General features: G+C 49.8%; 2 protein-coding genes across 2 annotated transcripts; both read right to left on the reverse strand.

The window, feature by feature from the left end:
• Nucleotides 1-37: 37 nt before the first annotated feature.
• On the reverse strand, nucleotides 38-10203 carry LOC136447124 (serine-rich adhesin for platelets-like). Its single transcript, XM_066445821.1, has 8 exons — nucleotides 10050-10203; nucleotides 8241-9779; nucleotides 6313-7829; nucleotides 5512-5680; nucleotides 3358-5045; nucleotides 882-2853; nucleotides 502-611; nucleotides 38-199 (listed from the first exon to the last, which is right to left on the reverse strand). Exons 1-8 carry the CDS (start codon nucleotides 10201-10203, stop codon nucleotides 38-40), a joined length of 7311 nt encoding a protein of 2436 aa, XP_066301918.1.
• Nucleotides 10204-11083: 880 nt separating this feature from the next.
• Nucleotides 11084-19572, reverse strand: LOC136447125 (uncharacterized). Its single transcript, XM_066445822.1, has 9 exons — nucleotides 19342-19572; nucleotides 18358-18769; nucleotides 17392-18122; nucleotides 16408-16819; nucleotides 15442-16172; nucleotides 14458-14869; nucleotides 12444-14222; nucleotides 11507-12173; nucleotides 11084-11429 (listed from the first exon to the last, which is right to left on the reverse strand). Exons 1-9 carry the CDS (start codon nucleotides 19570-19572, stop codon nucleotides 11084-11086), a joined length of 5721 nt encoding a protein of 1906 aa, XP_066301919.1.
• Nucleotides 19573-19587: the final 15 nt, after the last annotated feature.

The raw sequence follows: 19587 nt of genomic DNA on the forward strand, positions 1-19587 counted from the left end.
CACTGTACGGAATGTAGTTCTTTGCGTGGTCGTCCTTTCATCTGCTGCTGTAGTTTCCGCAAGCGTTGAAAATGGAACTGAAGTACTTGGGCTGCTCGTGGTCGATCTGGCTCCATATGTTGTGCCGGTCGAAGTTTGGCCTGTAGTCTCTACGATTGTAGAATGACCTTCCGACGTGGCGACGATTGTGCTTGAGGCACTATGTGTTGAAGATCTGACAGAAGACGGTTCAAACGTGCTGGCCCTCTCCGTTGTTGTGCTGGCCACTGTGGTCTCTGCCAAGGTTGACGTCAAAGTGCTTTGCTCGCTTGTTACTGGAATTGTAGAAACCTCTGTTCTTTCTGCGGTCGTGCTTTGAACTCCAGCGGTAGATTCGGAACCTGTAGTCGATTGGAATGAAGTTCTTGATCCGCTGGTGGTCGAGCTAAATTCAACTGTTGTTCCAGTTGAAAAATGTGCCGTTGTCAGCCCCGCGGTTGAATGAACTTCAGAAGTGCTTACAAGGGTGCTTGTAGCACTTTCTGTTGAAGATGTGGAGGAAGACGACCCAAGGGTGCTTGCCTGCTCTGTAGTTAGACTAGCCTCTGTGGTCTCTCCAAGAGTCGATGTCGCTGCGGAAGACGATGGGATTGTGCTTGTCTGCCCTGCAGTTGTACTAGCCGCTGTGGTCTCTCCAAGAGTGGACGTCACAGTGCTTCGATCTGTTGTTGCCTGCACTGTACGGAATGTAGTTCTTTGCGTGGTCGTCCTTTCATCTGCTGCTGTAGTTTCCGCAAGCGTCGAAAATGGGACTGAAGTACTTGGGCTGCTCGTGGTCGATCTGGCTCCATATGTTGTGCCGGTCGAACTTTGGCCTGTAGTCTCTACGATTGTAGAATGACCTTCCGACGTGGCGACGATTGTGCTTGAGGCACTATGTGTTGAAGACCTGACAGAAGACGGTTCAAACGTGCTGGCCCTCTCCGTTGTTGTGCTGAACCCCGTGATCTCTGCCGAGGTTGACGTCAATGTGCTTTGCTCTGTTGTTACCAGCATCGTGGGAAACTTAGTTGCTTCCACTGTCGTACTTTTGTCTACCAGGGTAGATTCCGAAAGCGTCGTTGATTGGACTGAAGTTCTTGATCCGATTGAAGTGGAGCTAGATTCAAGTGTTGTGCCCAATGAAGAATGCACTGTAGTCTCTCCTGCAGTTGAATGACCTTCAGAAGTGCTTGGAAGGTAGCTTGTAGCACTTTCTGTTGAAGATGCGGCCGAAGACGACCCAAGTGTGCTTTTCTGCTCTGTAGTTAGACTAGCCTCTGTGGTCTCTCCAAGAGTCGACGTCGCTGCGGAAGACGATGGGATTGTGCTTGTCTGTCCTGCAGTTGTACTAGACGCTGTGGTCTCTCCAAGAGTGGACGCCACAGTGCTTCGATCTGTTGTTGCCTGCACTGTACGGAATGTAGTTCTTTGCGTGGTCGTCCTTTCATCTGCTGCTGTAGTTTCCGCAAGCGTCGAAAATGGGACTGAAGTACTTGGGCTGCTCGTGGTCGATTTGGCTCCATATGTTGTGCCGGTCGAAGTTTGGCCTGTAGTCTCTACGATTGTAGAATGACCTTCCGACGTGGCGACGATTGTGCTTGAGGCACTATGTGTTGAAGACCTTACAGAAGACGGTTCAAACGTGCTGGCCCTCTCCGTTGTTGTGCTGGCCCCCGTGGTCTCTGCCAAGGTTGACGTCAATGTGCTTTGCTCGCTTGTTACCAGGATTGTGGGAAACTTTGTTGCTTCCGCTGTCGTACTTTGGTCTACCAGGGTAGATTCCGAAAGCGTCGTCGATTGGACTGAAGTTCTTGATCCGATTGAAGTGGAGCTAGATTCAAGTGTTGTGCCCAATGAAGAATGCACTGTAGTCTCTCCTGCAGTTGAATGAACTTCAGAAGTGCTTGCCAGGGTGCTTGTAGCACTTTCTGTTGAAGATGTGGAGGAAGACGACCCAAGTGTGCTTTCCTGCTCTGTAGTTAGACTAGCCTCTGTGGTCTCTCTAAGAGTCGATGTCGCTGCGGAAGACGATGGGATTGTGCTTGTCTGCCCTGCAGTTGTACTAGCCGCTGTGGTCTCTCCAAGAGTGGACGTCACAGTGCTTCGATCTGTTGTTGCCTGCACTGTACGGAATGTAGTTCTTTGCGTGGTCGTCCTTTCATCTGCTGCTGTAGTTTCCGCAAGCGTTGAAAATGGGACTGAAGTACTTGGGCTGCTCGTGGTCGATCTGGCTCCATATGTTGTGCCGGTCGAAGTTTGGCCTGTGGTCTCTACGATTGTAGAATGACCTTCCGACGTGGCGACGACTGTGCTTGAGGCACTATGTGTTGAAGAAAGGAAAGAAGACGGTTCATACGTGCTGGCCCTCTCTGTTGTTGTGCTGGCCACTGTGGTCTCTGCCAAGGTTGACGTCAATGTGCTTTGCTCTGTTGTTACCAGCATTGTGGGAAACTTAGTTGCTTCCACTGTTGTACTTTTGTCTACCAGGGTAGATACCGAAAGCGTCGTCGATTGGAATGAAGTTCTTGATCCGATTGAAGTGGAGCTAGATTCAAGTGTTGTGCCCAATGAAGAATGCACTGTAGTCTCTCCTGCAGTTGAATGAACTTCAGAAGTGCTTGCCAGGGTGCTTGTAGCACTTTCTGTTGAAGATGTGGAGGAAGACGACCCAAGTGTGCTTTCCTGCTCTGTAGTTAGACTAGCCTCTGTGGTCTCTCTAAGAGTCGATGTCGCTGCGGAAGACGATGGGATTGTGCTTGTCTGCCCTGCAGTTGTACTAGCCGCTGTGGTCTCTCCAAGAGTGGACGTCACAGTGCTTCGATCTGTTGTTGCCTGCACTGTACGGAATGTAGTTCTTTGCGTGGTCGTCCTTTCATCTGCTGCTGTAGTTTCCGCAAGCGTTGAAAATGGGACTGAAGTACTTGGGCTGCTCGTGTTCGATCTGGCTCCATATGTTGTGCCGGTCGAAGTTTGGCCTGTAGTCTCTACGATTGTAGAATGACCTTCCGACGTGGCGACGATTGTGCTTGAGGCACTATGTGTTGAAGATCTGACAGAAGACGGTTCAAACGTGCTGGCCCTCTCCGTTGTTGTGCTGGCCACTGTGGTCTCTGCCAAGGTTGACGTCAAAGTGCTTTGCTCGCTTGTTACTGGAATTGTAGAAACCTCTGTTCTTTCTGCGGCCGTGCTTTGAACTCCAGCGGTAGATTCGGAACCTGTAGTCGATTGGAATGAAGTTCTTGATCCGCTGGTGGTCGAGCTAAATTCAACTGTTGTTCCAGTTGAAAAATGTGCCGTTGTCAGCCCCGCGGTTGAATGAACTTCAGAAGTGCTTACAAGGGTGCTTGTAGCACTTTCTGTTGAAGATGTGGAGGAAGACGACCCAAGGGTGCTTGCCTGCTCTGTAGTTAGACTAGCCTCTGTGGTCTCTCCAAGAGTCGATGTCGCTGCGGAAGACGATGGGATTGTGCTTGTCTGCCCTGCAGTTGTACTAGCCGCTGTGGTCTCTCCAAGAGTGGACGTCACAGTGCTTCGATCTGTTGTTGCCTGCATTGTACCGAATGTAGTTCTTTGCGTGGTCGTCCTTTCATCTGCTGCTGTAGTTTCCGCAAGCGTTGAAAATGGGACTGAAGTACTTGGGCTGCTCGTGGTCGATCTGGCTCCATATGTTGTGCCGGTCGAAGTTTGGCCTGTAGTCTCTACGATTGTAGAATGACCTTCCGAAGTGGCGACGATTGTGCTTGAGGCACTATGTGTTGAAGACCTGACAGAAGACGGTTCAAACGTGCTGGCCCTCTCCGTTGTTGTGCTGAACCCCGTGATCTCTGCCAAGGTTGACGTCAATGTGCTTTGCTCTGTTGTTACCAGCATCGTGGGAAACTTAGTTGCTTCCACTGTCGTACTTTTGTCTACCAGGGTAGATTCCGAAAGCGTCGTTGATTGGACTGAAGTTCTTGATCCGATTGAAGTGGAGCTAGATTCAAGTGTTGTGCCCAATGAAGAATGCACTGTAGTCTCTCCTGCAGTTGAATGACCTTCAGAAGTGCTTGGAAGGTAGCTTGTAGCACTTTCTGTTGAAGATGCGGCCGAAGACGACCCAAGTGTGCTTTTCTGCTCTGTAGTTAGACTAGCCTCTGTGGTCTCTCCAAGAGTCGACGTCGCTGCGGAAGACGATGGGATTGTGCTTGTCTGTCCTGCAGTTGTACTAGACGCTGTGGTCTCTCCAAGAGTGGACGCCACAGTGCTTCGATCTGTTGTTGCCTGCACTGTACGGAATGTAGTTCTTTGCGTGGTCGTCCTTTCATCTGCTGCTGTAGTTTCCGCAAGCGTCGAAAATGGGACTGAAGTACTTGGGCTGCTCGTGGTCGATTTGGCTCCATATGTTGTGCCGGTCGAAGTTTGGCCTGTAGTCTCTACGATTGTAGAATGACCTTCCGACGTGGCGACGATTGTGCTTGAGGCACTATGTGTTGAAGACCTTACAGAAGACGGTTCAAACGTGCTGGCCCTCTCCGTTGTTGTGCTGGCCCCCGTGGTCTCTGCCAAGGTTGACGTCAATGTGCTTTGCTCGCTTGTTACTGGAATTGTAGAAACCTTGATTCTTTCTGCGGTCGTGCTTTGAACTCCGGCGGTAGATTCGGAACCTGTAGTCGATTGGCCTGAAGTTCTAAATTCGCTGGTGGTCGAGCTAAATTCAACTGTTGTTCCAGTTGAAAAATGTGCCGTTGTCTGTCCCGCAGTTGAATGACCTTCAGAAGTGCTTGCAAGGGTGCTTGTAGCACTTTCTGTTGAAGATGCGGCGGAAGACGACCCACGTGTGCTTGCCTGCTCTGTAGTTAGATTAGCCTCTGTGGTCTCTCCAAGAGTCGATGTCGCTGTGGAAGACGATGGGATTGTGCTTGTCTGCCCTGCAGTTGTACTAGCCGCTGTGGTCTCTCCAAGAGTGGACGTCGCAGTGCTTCGATCTGTTGTTGCCGGCACTGTACGGAATGTAGTTCTTTGCGTGGTCGTCCTTTCATCTGCTGCTGTAGTTTCCGCAAGCGTTGAAAATGGGACTGAAGTACTTGGGCTGCTCGTGGTCGATCTGGCTCCATATGTTGTGCCGGTCGAAGTTTGGCCTGTAGTTTCTACGATTGTAGAATGACCTTCCGACGTGGCGACGATTGTGCTTGAGGCACTATGTGTTGAAGACCTGACAGAAGACGGTTCAAACGTGCTGGCCCTCTCCGTTGTTGTGCTGGCCACTGTGGTCTCTGCCAAGGTTGACGTCAAAGTGCTTTGCTCGCTTGTTACTGGAATTGTAGAAACCTTGGTTCTTTCTGCGATCGTGCTTTGAACTCCGGCGGTAGATTCTGAAAGCGTTGTCGATTGGACTGAAGTTCTTGATCCGCTGGTGGTGGAGCTAAATTCAACTGTTATTCCAGTTGAAGAATGTTCCGTTGTCAGCCCCGCAGTTGAATGACCTTCAGAAGTGCTGGCAAATGTGCTGGCCCTCTCCGTTGTTGTGCTGGCCACTGTGGTCTTTGCCAAGGTTGACGTCAAAGTGCTTTGCTCGCTTGTTACTGGAATTGTAGAAACCTCTGTTCTTTCTGCGGTCGTGCTTTGAACTCCAGCGGTAGATTCGGAACCTGTAGTCGATTGGAATGAAGTTCTTGATCCGCTGGTGGTCGAGCTAAATTCAACTGTTGTTCCAGTTGAAAAATGTGCCGTTGTCAGCCCCGCGGTTGAATGAACTTCAGAAGTGCTTGCAAGGGTGCTTGTAGCACTTTCTGTTGAAGATGTGGAGGAAGACGACCCAAGGGTGCTTGCCTGCTCTGTAGTTAGACTAGCCTCTGTGGTCTCTCCAAGAGTCGATGTCGCTGCGGAAGACGATGGGATTGTGCTTGTCTGCCCTGCAGTTGTACTAGCCGCTGTGGTCTCTCCAAGAGTGGACGTCACAGTGCTTCGATCTGTTGTTGCCGGCACTGTACGGAATGTAGTTCTTTGCGTGGTCGTCCTTTCACCTGCTGCTGTAGTTTCCGCAATCGTTGAAAATGGAACTGAAGTACTTGGGCTGCTCGTGGTCGATCTGGCTCCATATGTTGTGCCGGTCGAAGTTTGGCCTGTAGTTTCTACGATTGTAGAATGACCTTCCGACGTGGCGACGATTGTGCTTGAGGCACTATGTGTTGAAGACCTGACAGAAGACGGTTCAAACGTGCTGGCCCTCTCCGTTGTTGTGCTGGCCACTGTGGTCTCTGCCAAGGTTGACGTCAAAGTGCTTTGCTCGCTTGTTACTGGAATTGTAGAAACCTTGGTTCTTTCTGCGATCGTGCTTTGAACTCCGGCGGTAGATTCTGAAAGCGTTGTCGATTGGACTGAAGTTCTTGATCCGCTGGTGGTGGAGCTAAATTCAACTGTTATTCCAGTTGAAGAATGTTCCGTTGTCAGCCCCGCAGTTGAATGACCTTCAGAAGTGCTGGCAAATGTGCTGGCCCTCTCCGTTGTTGTGCTGGCCACTGTGGTCTTTGCCAAGGTTGACGTCAAAGTGCTTTGCTCGCTTGTTACTGGAATTGTAGAAACCTCTGTTCTTTCTGCGGTCGTGCTTTGAACTCCGGCGGTAGATTCGGAACCTGTAGTCGATTGGACTGAAGTTCTTGATCCGCTGGTAGTCGAGCTAAATTCAACTGTTGTTTCTGTTGAAGAATGTTCTGTTGTCAGCCCTGCAGTTGAATGACCTTCAGAAGTGCTTGCAAGGGTGCTTGTAGCACTTTCTGTTGAAGATGCGGTAGACGACCCAAATGTACTTGGCTGCTCTGTACTTGTACCAGCCAATGTACTCTCCTTCACAGTTGATGTCGCGATAGAAGACGATGCCATAGTGCTTGTTTGCTCTGTAGTTGAACCAGCCACTGTGGTCTCCCCAAGAGTTGATGTCACAGTCGTACGATCCGTTGTTGCCGGCACTGTACGGAATGTACTCATTTGTGTGCTCGTACTTTGATCTGCCGGTGTAGATTCTACACGCGTCGACGTGCTGCCTGTGGTCGATCTGGTTGCAAGGGTTGTACCAGTCGAAGAAAGCCCTGTTGTAGCGTCTATGACAGTAGAATAACCTTCCGATGTGCCGACGCTCGTGCTTGTAGCACTATGTGTTGAAGACCTCAAAGAAGACGACTCAAATGTGCTGGCCCTCTCCGTTGTTGTGCTTGCCACTGTGGTCTCTGCCTGGGTTGACGTCAAAGTGCTTTGCTCGCTTGTTACTGGAATTGTAGAAACCTTGGTTCTTTCTGCGATCGTGCTTTGAACTCCGGCGGTAGATTCTGAAAGCGTTGTCGATTGGACTGAAGTTCTTGATCCGCTGGTGGTGGAGCTAAATTCAACTGTTATTCCAGTTGAAGAATGTTCCGTTGTCAGCCCCGCAGTTGAATGACCTTCAGAAGTGCTGGCAAATGTGCTGGCCCTCTCCGTTGTTGTGCTGGCCACTGTGGTCTTTGCCAAGGTTGACGTCAAAGTGCTTTGCTCGCTTGTTACTGGAATTGTAGAAACCTCTGTTCTTTCTGCGGTCGTGCTTTGAACTCCAGCGGTAGATTCGGAACCTGTAGTCGATTGGAATGAAGTTCTTGATCCGCTGGTGGTCGAGCTAAATTCAACTGTTGTTCCAGTTGAAAAATGTGCCGTTGTCAGCCCCGCGGTTGAATGAACTTCAGAAGTGCTTGCAAGGGTGCTTGTAGCACTTTCTGTTGAAGATGTGGAGGAAGACGACCCAAGGTTGCTTGCCTGCTCTGTAGTTAGACTAGCCTCTGTGGTCTCTCCAAGAGTCGATGTCGCTGCGGAAGACGATGGGATTGTGCTTGTCTGCCCTGCAGTTGTACTAGCCGCTGTGGTCTCTCCAAGAGTGGACGTCACAGTGCTTCGATCTGTTGTTGCCTGCACTGTACGGAATGTAGTTCTTTGCGTGGTCGTCCTTTCATATGCTGCTGTAGTTTCCGCAAGCGTTGAAAATGGGACTGAAGTACTTGGGCTGCTCGTGGTCGATCTGGCTCCATATGTTGTGTCGGTCGAAGTTTGGCCTGTAGTTTCTACGATTGTAGAATGACCTTCCGACGTGGCGACGATTGTGCTTGAGGCACTATGTGTTGAAGACCTGACAGAAGACGGTTCAAACGTGCTGGCCCTCTCCGTTGTTGTGCTGGCCACTGTGGTCTCTGCCAAGGTTGACGTCAAAGTGCTTTGCTCGCTTGTTACTGGAATTGTAGAAACCTTGGTTCTTTCTGCGATCGTGCTTTGAACTCCGGCGGTAGATTCTGAAAGCGTTGTCGATTGGACTGAAGTTCTTGATCCGCTGGTGGTGGAGCTAAATTCAACTGTTATTCCAGTTGAAGAATGTTCCGTTGTCAGCCCCGCAGTTGAATGACCTTCAGAAGTGCTGGCAAATGTGCTGGCCCTCTCCGTTGTTTTGCTGGCCACTGTGGTCTTTGCCAAGGTTGACGTCAAAGTGCTTTGCTCGCTTGTTACTGGAATTGTAGAAACCTCTGTTCTTTCTGCGGTCGTGCTTTGAACTCCGGCGGTAGATTCGGAACCTGTAGTCGATTGGACTGAAGTTCTTGATCCGCTGGTAGTCGAGCTAAATTCAACTGTTGTTTCTGTTGAAGAATGTTCTGTTGTCAGCCCTGCAGTTGAATGACCTTCAGAAGTGCTTGCAAGGGTGCTTGTAGCACTTTCTGTTGAAGATGCGGTAGACGACCCAAATGTACTTGGCTGCTCTGTACTTGTACCAGCCAATGTACTCTCCTTCACAGTTGATGTCGCGATAGAAGACGATGCCATAGTGCTTGTTTGCTCTGTAGTTGAACCAGCCACTGTGGTCTCCCCAAGAGTTGATGTCACAGTCGTACGATCCGTTGTTGCCGGCACTGTACGGAATGTACTCATTTGTGTGCTCGTACTTTGATCTGCCGGTGTAGATTCTACACGCGTCGACGTGCTGCCTGTGGTCGATCTGGTTGCAAGGGTTGTACCAGTCGAAGAAAGCCCTGTTGTAGCGTCTATGACAGTAGAATAACCTTCCGATGTGCCGACGCTCGTGCTTGTAGCACTATGTGTTGAAGACCTCAAAGAAGACGACTCAAATGTGCTGGCCCTCTCCGTTGTTGTGCTTGCCACTGTGGTCTCTGCCAAGGTTGACGTCAAAGTGCTTTGCTCGCTTGTTACTGGAATTGTAGAAACCTTGGTTCTTTCTGCGATCGTGCTTTGAACTCCGGCGGTAGATTCTGAAAGCGTTGTCGATTGGACTGAAGTTCTTGATCCGCTGGTGGTGGAGCTAAATTCAACTGTTATTCCAGTTGAAGAATGTTCCGTTGTCAGCCCCGCAGTTGAATGACCTTCAGAAGTGCTGGCAAATGTGCTGGCCCTCTCCGTTGTTGTGCTGGCCACTGTGGTCTTTGCCAAGGTTGACGTCAAAGTGCTTTGCTCGCTTGTTACTGGAATTGTAGAAACCTCTGTTCTTTCTGCGGTCGTGCTTTGAACTCCAGCGGTAGATTCGGAACCTGTAGTCGATTGGAATGAAGTTCTTGATCCGCTGGTGGTCGAGCTAAATTCAACTGTTGTTCCAGTTGAAAAATGTGCCGTTGTCAGCCCCGCGGTTGAATGAACTTCAGAAGTGCTTGCAAGGGTGCTTGTAGCACTTTCTGTTGAAGATGTGGAGGAAGACGACCCAAGGGTGCTTGCCTGCTCTGTAGTTAAACTAGCCTCTGTGGTCTCTCCAAGAGTCGATGTCGCTGCGGAAGACGATGGGATTGTGCTTGTCTGCCCTGCAGTTGTACTAGCCGCTGTGGTCTCTCCAAGAGTGGACGTCACAGTGCTTCGATCTGTTGTTGCCTGCACTGTACGGAATGTAGTTCTTTGCGTGGTCGTCCTTTCATCTGCTGCTGTAGTTTCCGCAAGCGTTGAAAATGGGACTGAAGTACTTGGGCTGCTCGTGGTCGATCTGGCTCCATATGTTGTGCCGGTCGAACTTTGGCCTGTAGTTTCTACGATTGTAGAATGACCTTCCGAAGTGGCGACGATTGTGCTTGAGGCACTATGTGTTGAAGACCTGACAGAAGACGGTTCAAACGTGCTGGCCCTCTCCGTTGTTGTGCTGAACCCCGTGATCTCTGCCGAGGTTGACGTCAATGTGCTTTGCTCTGTTGTTACCAGCATCGTGGGAAACTTAGTTGCTTCCACTGTCGTACTTTTGTCTACCAGGGTAGATTCCGAAAGCGTCGTTGATTGGACTGAAGTTCTTGATCCGATTGAAGTGGAGCTAGATTCAAGTGTTGTGCCCAATGAAGAATGCACTGTAGTCTCTCCTGCAGTTGAATGACCTTCAGAAGTGCTTGGAAGGTAGCTTGTAGCACTTTCTGTTGAAGATGCGGCCGAAGACGACCCAAGTGTGCTTTTCTGCTCTGTAGTTAGACTAGCCTCTGTGGTCTCTCCAAGAGTCGACGTCGCTGCGGAAGACGATGGGATTGTGCTTGTCTGCCCTGCAGTTGTACTAGACGCTGTGGTCTCTCCAAGAGTGGACGCCACAGTGCTTCGATCTGTTGTTGCCTGCACTGTACGGAATGTAGTTCTTTGCGTGGTCGTCCTTTCATCTGCTGCTGTAGTTTCCGCAAGCGTCGAAAATGGGACTGAAGTACTTGGGCTGCTCGTGGTCGATTTGGCTCCATATGTTGTGCCGGTCGAAGTTTGGCCTGTAGTCTCTACGATTGTAGAATGACCTTCCGACGTGGCGACGATTGTGCTTGAGGCACTATGTGTTGAAGACCTTACAGAAGACGGTTCAAACGTGCTGGCCCTCTCCGTTGTTGTGCTGGCCACTGTGGTCTTTGCCAAGGTTGACGTCAAAGTGCTTTGCTCGCTTGTTACTGGAATTGTAGAAACCTTGGTTCTTTCCGCGGTCGTGCTTTGAACTCCGGCGGTAGATTCGGAACCTGTAGTCGATTGGACTGAAGTTCTTGATCCGCTGGTAGTCGAGCTAAATTCAACTGTTGTTTCTGTTGAAGAATGTTCTGTTGTCAGCCCTGCACTTGAATGACCTTCAGAAGTGCTTGCAAGGGTGCTTGTAGCACTTTCTGTTGAAGATGCGGTAGACGACCCAAATGTACTTGGCTGCTCTGTACTTGTACCAGCCAATGTACTCTCCTTCAGAGTTGATGTCGCGATAGAAGACGATGCCATAGTGCTTGTCTGCTCTGTAGGTGAACCAGCCACTGTGGTCTCCCCAAGAGTTGATGTCACAGTCGTACGATCCGTTGTTGCCGGCACTGTACGGAATGTACTCATTTGTGTGCTCGTACTTTGATCTGCCGGTGTAGATTCTACACGCGTCGACGTGCTGCCTGTGGTCGATCTGGTTGCAAGGGTTGTACCAGTCGAAGAAAGCCCTGTTGTAGCGTCTATGACAGTAGAATAACCTTCCGATGTGCCGACGCTCGTGCTTGTAGCACTATGTGTTGAAGACCTCAAAGAAGACGACTCAAATGTGCTGGCCCTCTCCGTTGTTGTGCTTGCCACTGTGGTCTCTGCCTGGGTTGACGTCAAAGTGCTTTGCTCGCTTGTTACTGGAATTGTAGAAACCTTGGTTCTTTCTGCGATCGTGCTTTGAACTCCGGCGGTAGATTCTGAAAGCGTTGTCGATTGGACTGAAGTTCTTGATCCGCTGGTGGTGGAGCTAAATTCAACTGTTATTCCAGTTGAAGAATGTTCCGTTGTCAGCCCCGCAGTTGAATGACCTTCAGAAGTGCTGGCAAATGTGCTGGCCCTCTCCGTTGTTGTGCTGGCCACTGTGGTCTTTGCCAAGGTTGACGTCAAAGTGCTTTGCTCGCTTGTTACTGGAATTGTAGAAACCTCTGTTCTTTCTGCGGTCGTGCTTTGAACTCCAGCGGTAGATTCGGAACCTGTAGTCGATTGGAATGAAGTTCTTGATCCGCTGGTGGTCGAGCTAAATTCAACTGTTGTTCCAGTTGAAAAATGTGCCGTTGTCAGCCCCGCGGTTGAATGAACTTCAGAAGTGCTTGCAAGGGTGCTTGTAGCACTTTCTGTTGAAGATGTGGAGGAAGACGACCCAAGGGTGCTTGCCTGCTCTGTAGTTAGACTAGCCTCTGTGGTCTCTCCAAGAGTCGATGTCGCTGCGGAAGACGATGGGAGTGTGCTTGTCTGCCCTGCAGTTGTACTAGCCGCTGTGGTCTCTCCAAGAGTGGACGTCACAGTGCTTCGATCTGTTGTTGCCTGCACTGTACGGAATGTAGTTCTTTGCGTGGTCGTCCTTTCATCTGCTGCTGTAGTTTCCGCAAGCGTTGAAAATGGGACTGAAGTACTTGGGCTGCTCGTCGTCGATCTGGCTCCATATGTTGTGCCGGTCGAAGTTTGGCCTGTAGTCTCTACGATTGTAGAATGACCTTCCGAAGTGGCGACGATTGTGCTTGAGGCACTATGTGTTGAAGACCTGACAGAAGACGGTTCAAACGTGCTGGCCCTCTCCGTTGTTGTGCTGAACCCCGTGATCTCTGCCGAGGTTGACGTCAATGTGCTTTGCTCTGTTGTTACCAGCATCGTGGGAAACTTAGTTGCTTCCACTGTCGTACTTTTGTCTACCAGGGTAGTTTCCGAAAGCGTCGTTGATTGGACTGAAGTTCTTGATCCGATTGAAGTGGAGCTAGATTCAAGTGTTGTGCCCAATGAAGAATGCACTGTAGTCTCTCCTGCAGTTGAATGACCTTCAGAAGTGCTTGGAAGGTAGCTTGTAGCACTTTCTGTTGAAGATGCGGCCGAAGACGACCCAAGTGTGCTTTTCTGCTCTGTAGTTAGACTAGCCTCTGTGGTCTCTCCAAGAGTCGACGTCGCTGCGGAAGACGATGGGATTGTGCTTGTCTGTCCTGCAGTTGTACTAGACGCTGTGGTCTCTCCAAGAGTGGACGCCACAGTGCTTCGATCTGTTGTTGCCTGCACTGTACGGAATGTAGTTCTTTGCGTGGTCGTCCTTTCATCTGCTGCTGTAGTTTCCGCAAGCGTCGAAAATGGGACTGAAGTACTTGGGCTGCTCGTGGTCGATTTGGCTCCATATGTTGTGCCGGTCGAAGTTTGGCCTGTAGTCTCTACGATTGTAGAATGACCTTCCGACGTGGCGACGATTGTGCTTGAGGCACTATGTGTTGAAGACCTTACAGAAGACGGTTCAAACGTGCTGGCCCTCTCCGTTGTTGTGCTGGCCCCCGTGGTCTCTGCCAAGGTTGACGTCAATGTGCTTTGCTCGCTTGTTACTGGAATTGTAGAAACCTTGGTTCTTTCTGCGGTCGTGCTTTGAACTCCGGCGGTAGATTCGGAACCTGTAGTCGATTGGCCTGAAGTTCTTGATCCGCTGGTAGTCGAGCTAAATTCAACTGTTGTTTCTGTTGAAGAATGTTCTGTTGTCAGCCCTGCACTTGAATGACCTTCAGAAGTGCTTGCAAGGGTGCTTGTAGCACTTTCTGTTGAAGATGCGGTAGACGACCCAAATGTACTTGGCTGCTCTGTACTTGTACCAGCCAACGTACTTTCCTCCAGAGTTGATGTCGCGATAGAAGACGATGCCATAGTGCTTGTCTGCTCTGTAGTTGAACCAGCCACTGTGGTCTCCCCAAGAGTTGATGTCACAGTCGTACGATCCGTTGTTGCCGGCACTGTACGGAATGTACTCATTTGTGTGCTCGTACTTTGATCTGCCGGTGTAGATTCTACACGCGTCGACGTGCTGCCTGTGGTCGATCTGGTTGCAAGGGTTGTACCAGTCGAAGAAAGCCCTGTTGTAGCGTCTATGACAGTAGAATAACCTTCCGATGTGCCGACGCTCGTGCTTGTAGCACTATGTGTTGAAGACCTCAAAGAAGACGACTCAAATGTGCTGGCCCTCTCCGTTGTTGTGCTTGCCACTGTGGTCTCTGCCGGGGTTGACGTCAAAGTGCTTTGCTCGCTTGTTACTGGAATTGTAGAAACCTTGGTTCTTTCTGCGATCGTGCTTTGAACTCCGGCGGTAGATTCTGAAAGCGTTGTCGATTGGACTGAAGTTCTTGATCCGCTGGTGGTGGAGCTAAATTCAACTGTTATTCCAGTTGAAGAATGTTCCGTTGTCAGCCCCGCAGTTGAATGACCTTCAGAAGTGCTGGCAAATGTGCTGGCCCTCTCCGTTGTTGTGCTGGCCACTGTGGTCTTTGCCAAGGTTGACGTCAAAGTGCTTTGCTCGCTTGTTACTGGAATTGTAGAAACCTTGGTTCTTTCCGCGGTCGTGCTTTGAACTCCGGCGGTAGATTCGGAACCTGTAGTCGATTGGACTGAAGTTCTTGATCCGCTGGTAGTCGAGCTAAATTCAACTGTTGTTTCTGTTGAAGAATGTTCTGTTGTCAGCCCTGCTGTTGAATGACCTTCAGAAGTGCTTGCAAGGGTGCTTGTAGCACTTTCTGTTGAAGATGCGGTAGACGACCCAAATGTACTTGGCTGCTCTGTACTTGTACCAGCCAATGTACTCTCCTTCAGAGTTGATGTCGCGATAGAAGACGATGCCATAGTGCTTGTCTGCTCTGTAGTTGAACCAGCCACTGTGGTCTCCCCAAGAGTTGATGTCACAGTCGTACGATCCGTTGTTGCCGGCACTGTACGGAATGTACTCATTTGTGTGCTCGTACTTTGATCTGTCGGTGTAGATTCTACACGCGTCGACGATGGGACGGAAGTTATTTGGCTGTTTGTGGTCGATCTGGTTGCAAGGGTTGTACCAGTCGAAGAAAGCCCTGTTGTAGCGTCTATGACAGTAGAATAACCTTCCGATGTGCCGACGCTCGTGCTTGTAGCACTATGTGTTGAAGACCTCAAAGAAGACGACTCAAATGTGCTGGCCCTCTCCGTTGTTGTGCTTGCCACTGTGGTCTCTGCCGGGGTTGACGTCAAAGTGCTTTGCTCGCTTGTTACTGGAATTGTAGAAACCTTGGTTCTTTCTGCGGTCGTGCTTTGAACTCCGGTGGTAGATTCTGAAAGCGTTGTCGATTGGACTGAAGTTCTTGATCCGCTGGTGGTGGAGCTAAATTCAACTGTTGTTTCAGTTGAAGAATGTTCCGTTATCAGTCCCGCAGTTGAATGACCTTCAGAAGTGCTGGCAAATGTGCTGGCCCTCTCCCTTGTTGTGCTGGCCACTGTGGTCTTTGCCAAGGTTGACGTCAAAGTGCTTTGCTCGCTTGTTACTGGAATTGTAGAAACCTTGGTTCTTTCCGCGGTCGTGCTTTGAACTCCGGCGGTAGATTCGGAACCTGTAGTCGATTGGACTGAAGTTCTTGATCCGCTGGTAGTCGAGCTAAATTCAACTGTTGTTTCTGTTGAAAAATGTGTTGTTGTCAGCCCTGCAGTTGAATGACCTTCAGAAGTGCTTGCAAGGGTGCTTGTAGCACTTTCTGTTGAAGATGCGGTAGACGACCCAAATGTACTTGGCTGCTCTGTACTTGTACCAGCCAATGTACTTTCCTCCAGAGTTGATGTCGCGATAGAAGACGATGCCATAGTGCTTGTCTGCTCTGTAGTTGAACCAGCCACTGTGGTCTCCCCAAGAGTTGATGTCACAGTCGTACGATCTGTTGTTGCCGGCACTGTACGGAATGTACTCATTTGTGTGCTCGTACTTTGATCTGCCGGTGTAGATTCTACACGCGTCGACGTGCTGCTTGTGGTCGATCTGGTTGCAAGGGTTGTACCAGTCGAAGAAAGCCCTGTTGTAGCGTCTATGACAGTAGAATAACCTTCCGATGTGCCGACGCTCGTGCTTGTAGCACTATGTGTTAAAGACCTCAAAGAAGACGACTCAAATGTGCTGGCCCTCTCCGTTGTTGTGCTTGCCACTGTGGTCTCTGCCGGGGTTGACGTCAAAGTGCTTTGCTCGCTTGTTACTGGAATTGTAGAAACCTTGGTTCTTTCTGCGATCGTGCTTTGAACTCCGGCGGTAGATTCTGAAAGCGTTGTCGATTGGACTGTAGTTCTTGATCCGCTGGTGGTGGAGCTAAATTCAACTGTTATTCCAGTTGAAGAATGTTCCGTTGTCAGCCCCGCAGTTGAATGACCTTCAGAAGTGCTGGCAAATGTGCTGGCCCTCTCCGTTGTTGTGCTGGCCACTGTGGTCTTTGCCAAGGTTGACGTCAAAGTGCTTTGCTCGCTTGTTACTGGAATTGTAGAAACCTTGGTTCTTTCCGCGGTCGTGCTTTGAACTCCGGCGGTAGATTCGGAACCTGTAGTCGATTGGACTGAAGTTCTTGATCCGCTGGTAGTCGAGCTAAATTCAACTGTTGTTTCTGTTGAAGAATGTTCTGTTGTCAGCCCTGCTGTTGAATGACCTTCAGAAGTGCTTGCAAGGGTGCTTGTAGCACTTTCTGTTGAAGATGCGGTAGACGACCCAAATGTACTTGGCTGCTCTGTACTTGTACCAGCCAATGTACTCTCCTTCAGAGTTGATGTCGCGATAGAAGACGATGCCATAGTGCTTGTCTGCTCTGTAGTTGAACCAGCCACTGTGGTCTCCCCAAGAGTTGATGTCACAGTCGTACGATCCGTTGTTGCCGGCACTGTACGGAATGTACTCATTTGTGTGCTCGTACTTTGATCTGTCGGTGTAGATTCTACACGCGTCGACGATGGGACGGAAGTTATTTGGCTGTTTGTGGTCGATCTGGTTGCAAGGGTTGTACCAGTCGAAGAAAGCCCTGTTGTAGCGTCTATGACAGTAGAATAACCTTCCGATGTGCCGACGCTCGTGCTTGTAGCACTATGTGTTGAAGACCTCAAAGAAGACGACTCAAATGTGCTGGCCCTCTCCGTTGTTGTGCTTGCCACTGTGGTCTCTGCCGGGGTTGACGTCAAAGTGCTTTGCTCGCTTGTTACTGGAATTGTAGAAACCTTGGTTCTTTCTGCGGTCGTGCTTTGAACTCCGGTGGTAGATTCTGAAAGCGTTGTCGATTGGACTGAAGTTCTTGATCCGCTGGTGGTGGAGCTAAATTCAACTGTTGTTTCAGTTGAAGAATGTTCCGTTGTCAGTCCCGCAGTTGAATGACCTTCAGAAGTGCTGGCAAATGTGCTGGCCCTCTCCCTTGTTGTGCTGGCCACTGTGGTCTTTGCCAAGGTTGACGTCAAAGTGCTTTGCTCGCTTGTTACTGGAATTGTAGAAACCTTGGTTCTTTCCGCGGTCGTGCTTTGAACTCCGGCGGTAGATTCGGAACCTGTAGTCGATTGGACTGAAGTTCTTGATCCGCTGGTAGTCGAGCTAAATTCAACTGTTGTTTCTGTTGAAAAATGTGTTGTTGTCAGCCCTGCAGTTGAATGACCTTCAGAAGTGCTTGCAAGGGTGCTTGTAGCACTTTCTGTTGAAGATGCGGTAGACGACCCAAATGTACTTGGCTGCTCTGTACTTGTACCAGCCAATGTACTTTCCTCCAGAGTTGATGTCGCGATAGAAGACGATGCCATAGTGCTTGTCTGCTCTGTAGTTGAACCAGCCACTGTGGTCTCCCCAAGAGTTGATGTCACAGTCGTACGATCTGTTGTTGCCGGCACTGTACGGAATGTACTCATTTGTGTGCTCGTACTTTGATCTGCCGGTGTAGATTCTACACGCGTCGACGTGCTGCTTGTGGTCGATCTGGTTGCAAGGGTTGTACCAGTCGAAGAAAGCCCTGTTGTAGCGTCTATGACAGTAGAATAACCTTCCGATGTGCCGACGCTCGTGCTTGTAGCACTATGTGTTAAAGACCTCAAAGAAGACGACTCAAATGTGCTGGCCCTCTCCGTTGTTGTGCTTGCCACTGTGGTCTCTGCCGGGGTTGACGTCAAAGTGCTTTGCTCGCTTGTTACTGGAATTGTAGAAACCTTGGTTCTTTCTGCGATCGTGCTTTGAACTCCGGCGGTAGATTCTGAAAGCGTTGTCGATTGGACTGTAGTTCTTGATCCGCTGGTGGTGGAGCTAAATTCAACTGTTATTCCAGTTGAAGAATGTTCCGTTGTCAGCCCCGCAGTTGAATGACCTTCAGAAGTGCTGGCAAATGTGCTGGCCCTCTCCGTTGTTGTGCTGGCCACTGTGGTCTTTGCCAAGGTTGACGTCAAAGTGCTTTGCTCGCTTGTTACTGGAATTGTAGAAACCTTGGTTCTTTCCGCGGTCGTGCTTTGAACTCCGGCGGTAGATTCGGAACCTGTAGTCGATTGGACTGAAGTTCTTGATCCGCTGGTAGTCGAGCTAAATTCAACTGTTGTTTCTGTTGAAGAATGTTCTGTTGTCAGCCCTGCTGTTGAATGACCTTCAGAAGTGCTTGCAAGGGTGCTTGTAGCACTTTCTGTTGAAGATGCGGTAGACGACCCAAATGTACTTGGCTGCTCTGTACTTGTACCAGCCAATGTACTCTCCTTCAGAGTTGATGTCGCGATAGAAGACGATGCCATAGTGCTTGTCTGCTCTGTAGTTGAACCACCCACTGTGGTCTCCCCAAGAGTTGATGTCACAGTCGTACGATCCGTTGTTGCCGGTACTGTACGGAATGTACTCATTTGTGTGCTCGTACTTTGATCTGTCGGTGTAGATTCTACACGCGTCGACGATGGGACGGAAGTTATTTGGCTGTTTGTGGTCGATCTGGTTGCAAGGGTTGTACCAGTCGAAGCAAGCCCTGTTGTAGCGTCTATGACAGTAGAATAACCTTCCGATGTGCCGACGCTCGTGCTTGTAGCACTATGTGTTGAAGACCTCAAAGAAGACGACTCAAATGTGCTGGCCCTCTCCGTTGTTGTGCTTGCCACTGTGGTCTCTGCCGGGGTTGACGTCAAAGTGCTTTGCTCGCTTGTTACTGGAATTGTAGAAACCTTGGTTCTTTCTGCGGTCGTGCTTTGAACTCCGGTGGTAGATTCTGAAAGCGTTGTCGATTGGACTGAAGTTCTTGATCCGCTGGTGGTGGAGCTAAATTCAACTGTTGTTTCAGTTGAAGAATGTTCCGTTATCAGTCCCGCAGTTGAATGACCTTCAGAAGTGCTGGCAAATGTGCTGGCCCTCTCCCTTGTTGTGCTGGCCACTGTGGTCTTTGCCAAGGTTGACGTCAAAGTGCTTTGCTCGCTTGTTACTGGAATTGTAGAAACCTTGGTTCTTTCCGCGGTCGTGCTTTGAACTCCGGCGGTAGATTCGGAACCTGTAGTCGATTGGACTGAAGTTCTTGATCCGCTGGTAGTCGAGCTAAATTCAACTGTTGTTTCTGTTGAAAAATGTGTTGTTGTCAGCCCTGCAGTTGAATGACCTTCAGAAGTGCTTGCAAGGGTGCTTGTAGCACTTTCTGTTGAAGATGCGGTAGACGACCCAAATGTACTTGGCTGCTCTGTACTTGTACCAGCCAATGTACTTTCCACCAGAGTTGATGTCGCGATAGAAGACGATGCCATAGTGCTTGTCTGCTCTGTAGTTGAACCAGCCACTGTGGTCTCCCCAAGAGTTGATGTCACAGTCGTACGATCTGTTGTTGCCGGCACTGTACGGAATGTACTCATTTGTGTGCTCGTACT

The sequence above is a fragment of the Branchiostoma lanceolatum genome, chromosome 13 (assembly GCF_035083965.1).
Source record: "Branchiostoma lanceolatum isolate klBraLanc5 chromosome 13, klBraLanc5.hap2, whole genome shotgun sequence".
Lineage (NCBI taxonomy): Eukaryota > Metazoa > Chordata > Leptocardii > Amphioxiformes > Branchiostomatidae > Branchiostoma > Branchiostoma lanceolatum.

Excerpts from the sequence above, each read along its gene's own strand:
- LOC136447124 (XM_066445821.1), bottom strand. The coding sequence starts at position 10,203 with ATGCTGGTAACAACAGAGCAAAGCACATTGACGTCAACCTCGGCAGAG. Across the intron at positions 9,780-10,049 it reads AATCGTCGCCACTTCGGAAG|CGACATCGACTCTTGGAGAG; the intron begins GTCATTCTACAA and ends CGTCTTCCGCAG. Across the intron at positions 2,854-3,357 it reads AAAGTGCTACAAGCACCCTT|GCAACAACAGATCGAAGCAC; the intron begins GTAAGCACTTCT and ends CGTACAGTGCAG.
- LOC136447125 (XM_066445822.1), bottom strand. The coding sequence starts at position 19,572 with ATGAGTACATTCCGTACAGTGCCGGCAACAACAGATCGTACGACTGTG. Across the intron at positions 18,123-18,357 it reads AAAGTGCTACAAGCACCCTT|TGGCCAGCACAACAACGGAG; the intron begins GCAAGCACTTCT and ends CAAAGACCACAG. Across the intron at positions 11,430-11,506 it reads TTTGAGTCGTCTTCTTTGAG|GGCTTTCTTCGACTGGTACA; the intron begins GTCTTCAACACA and ends ACGCTACAACAG.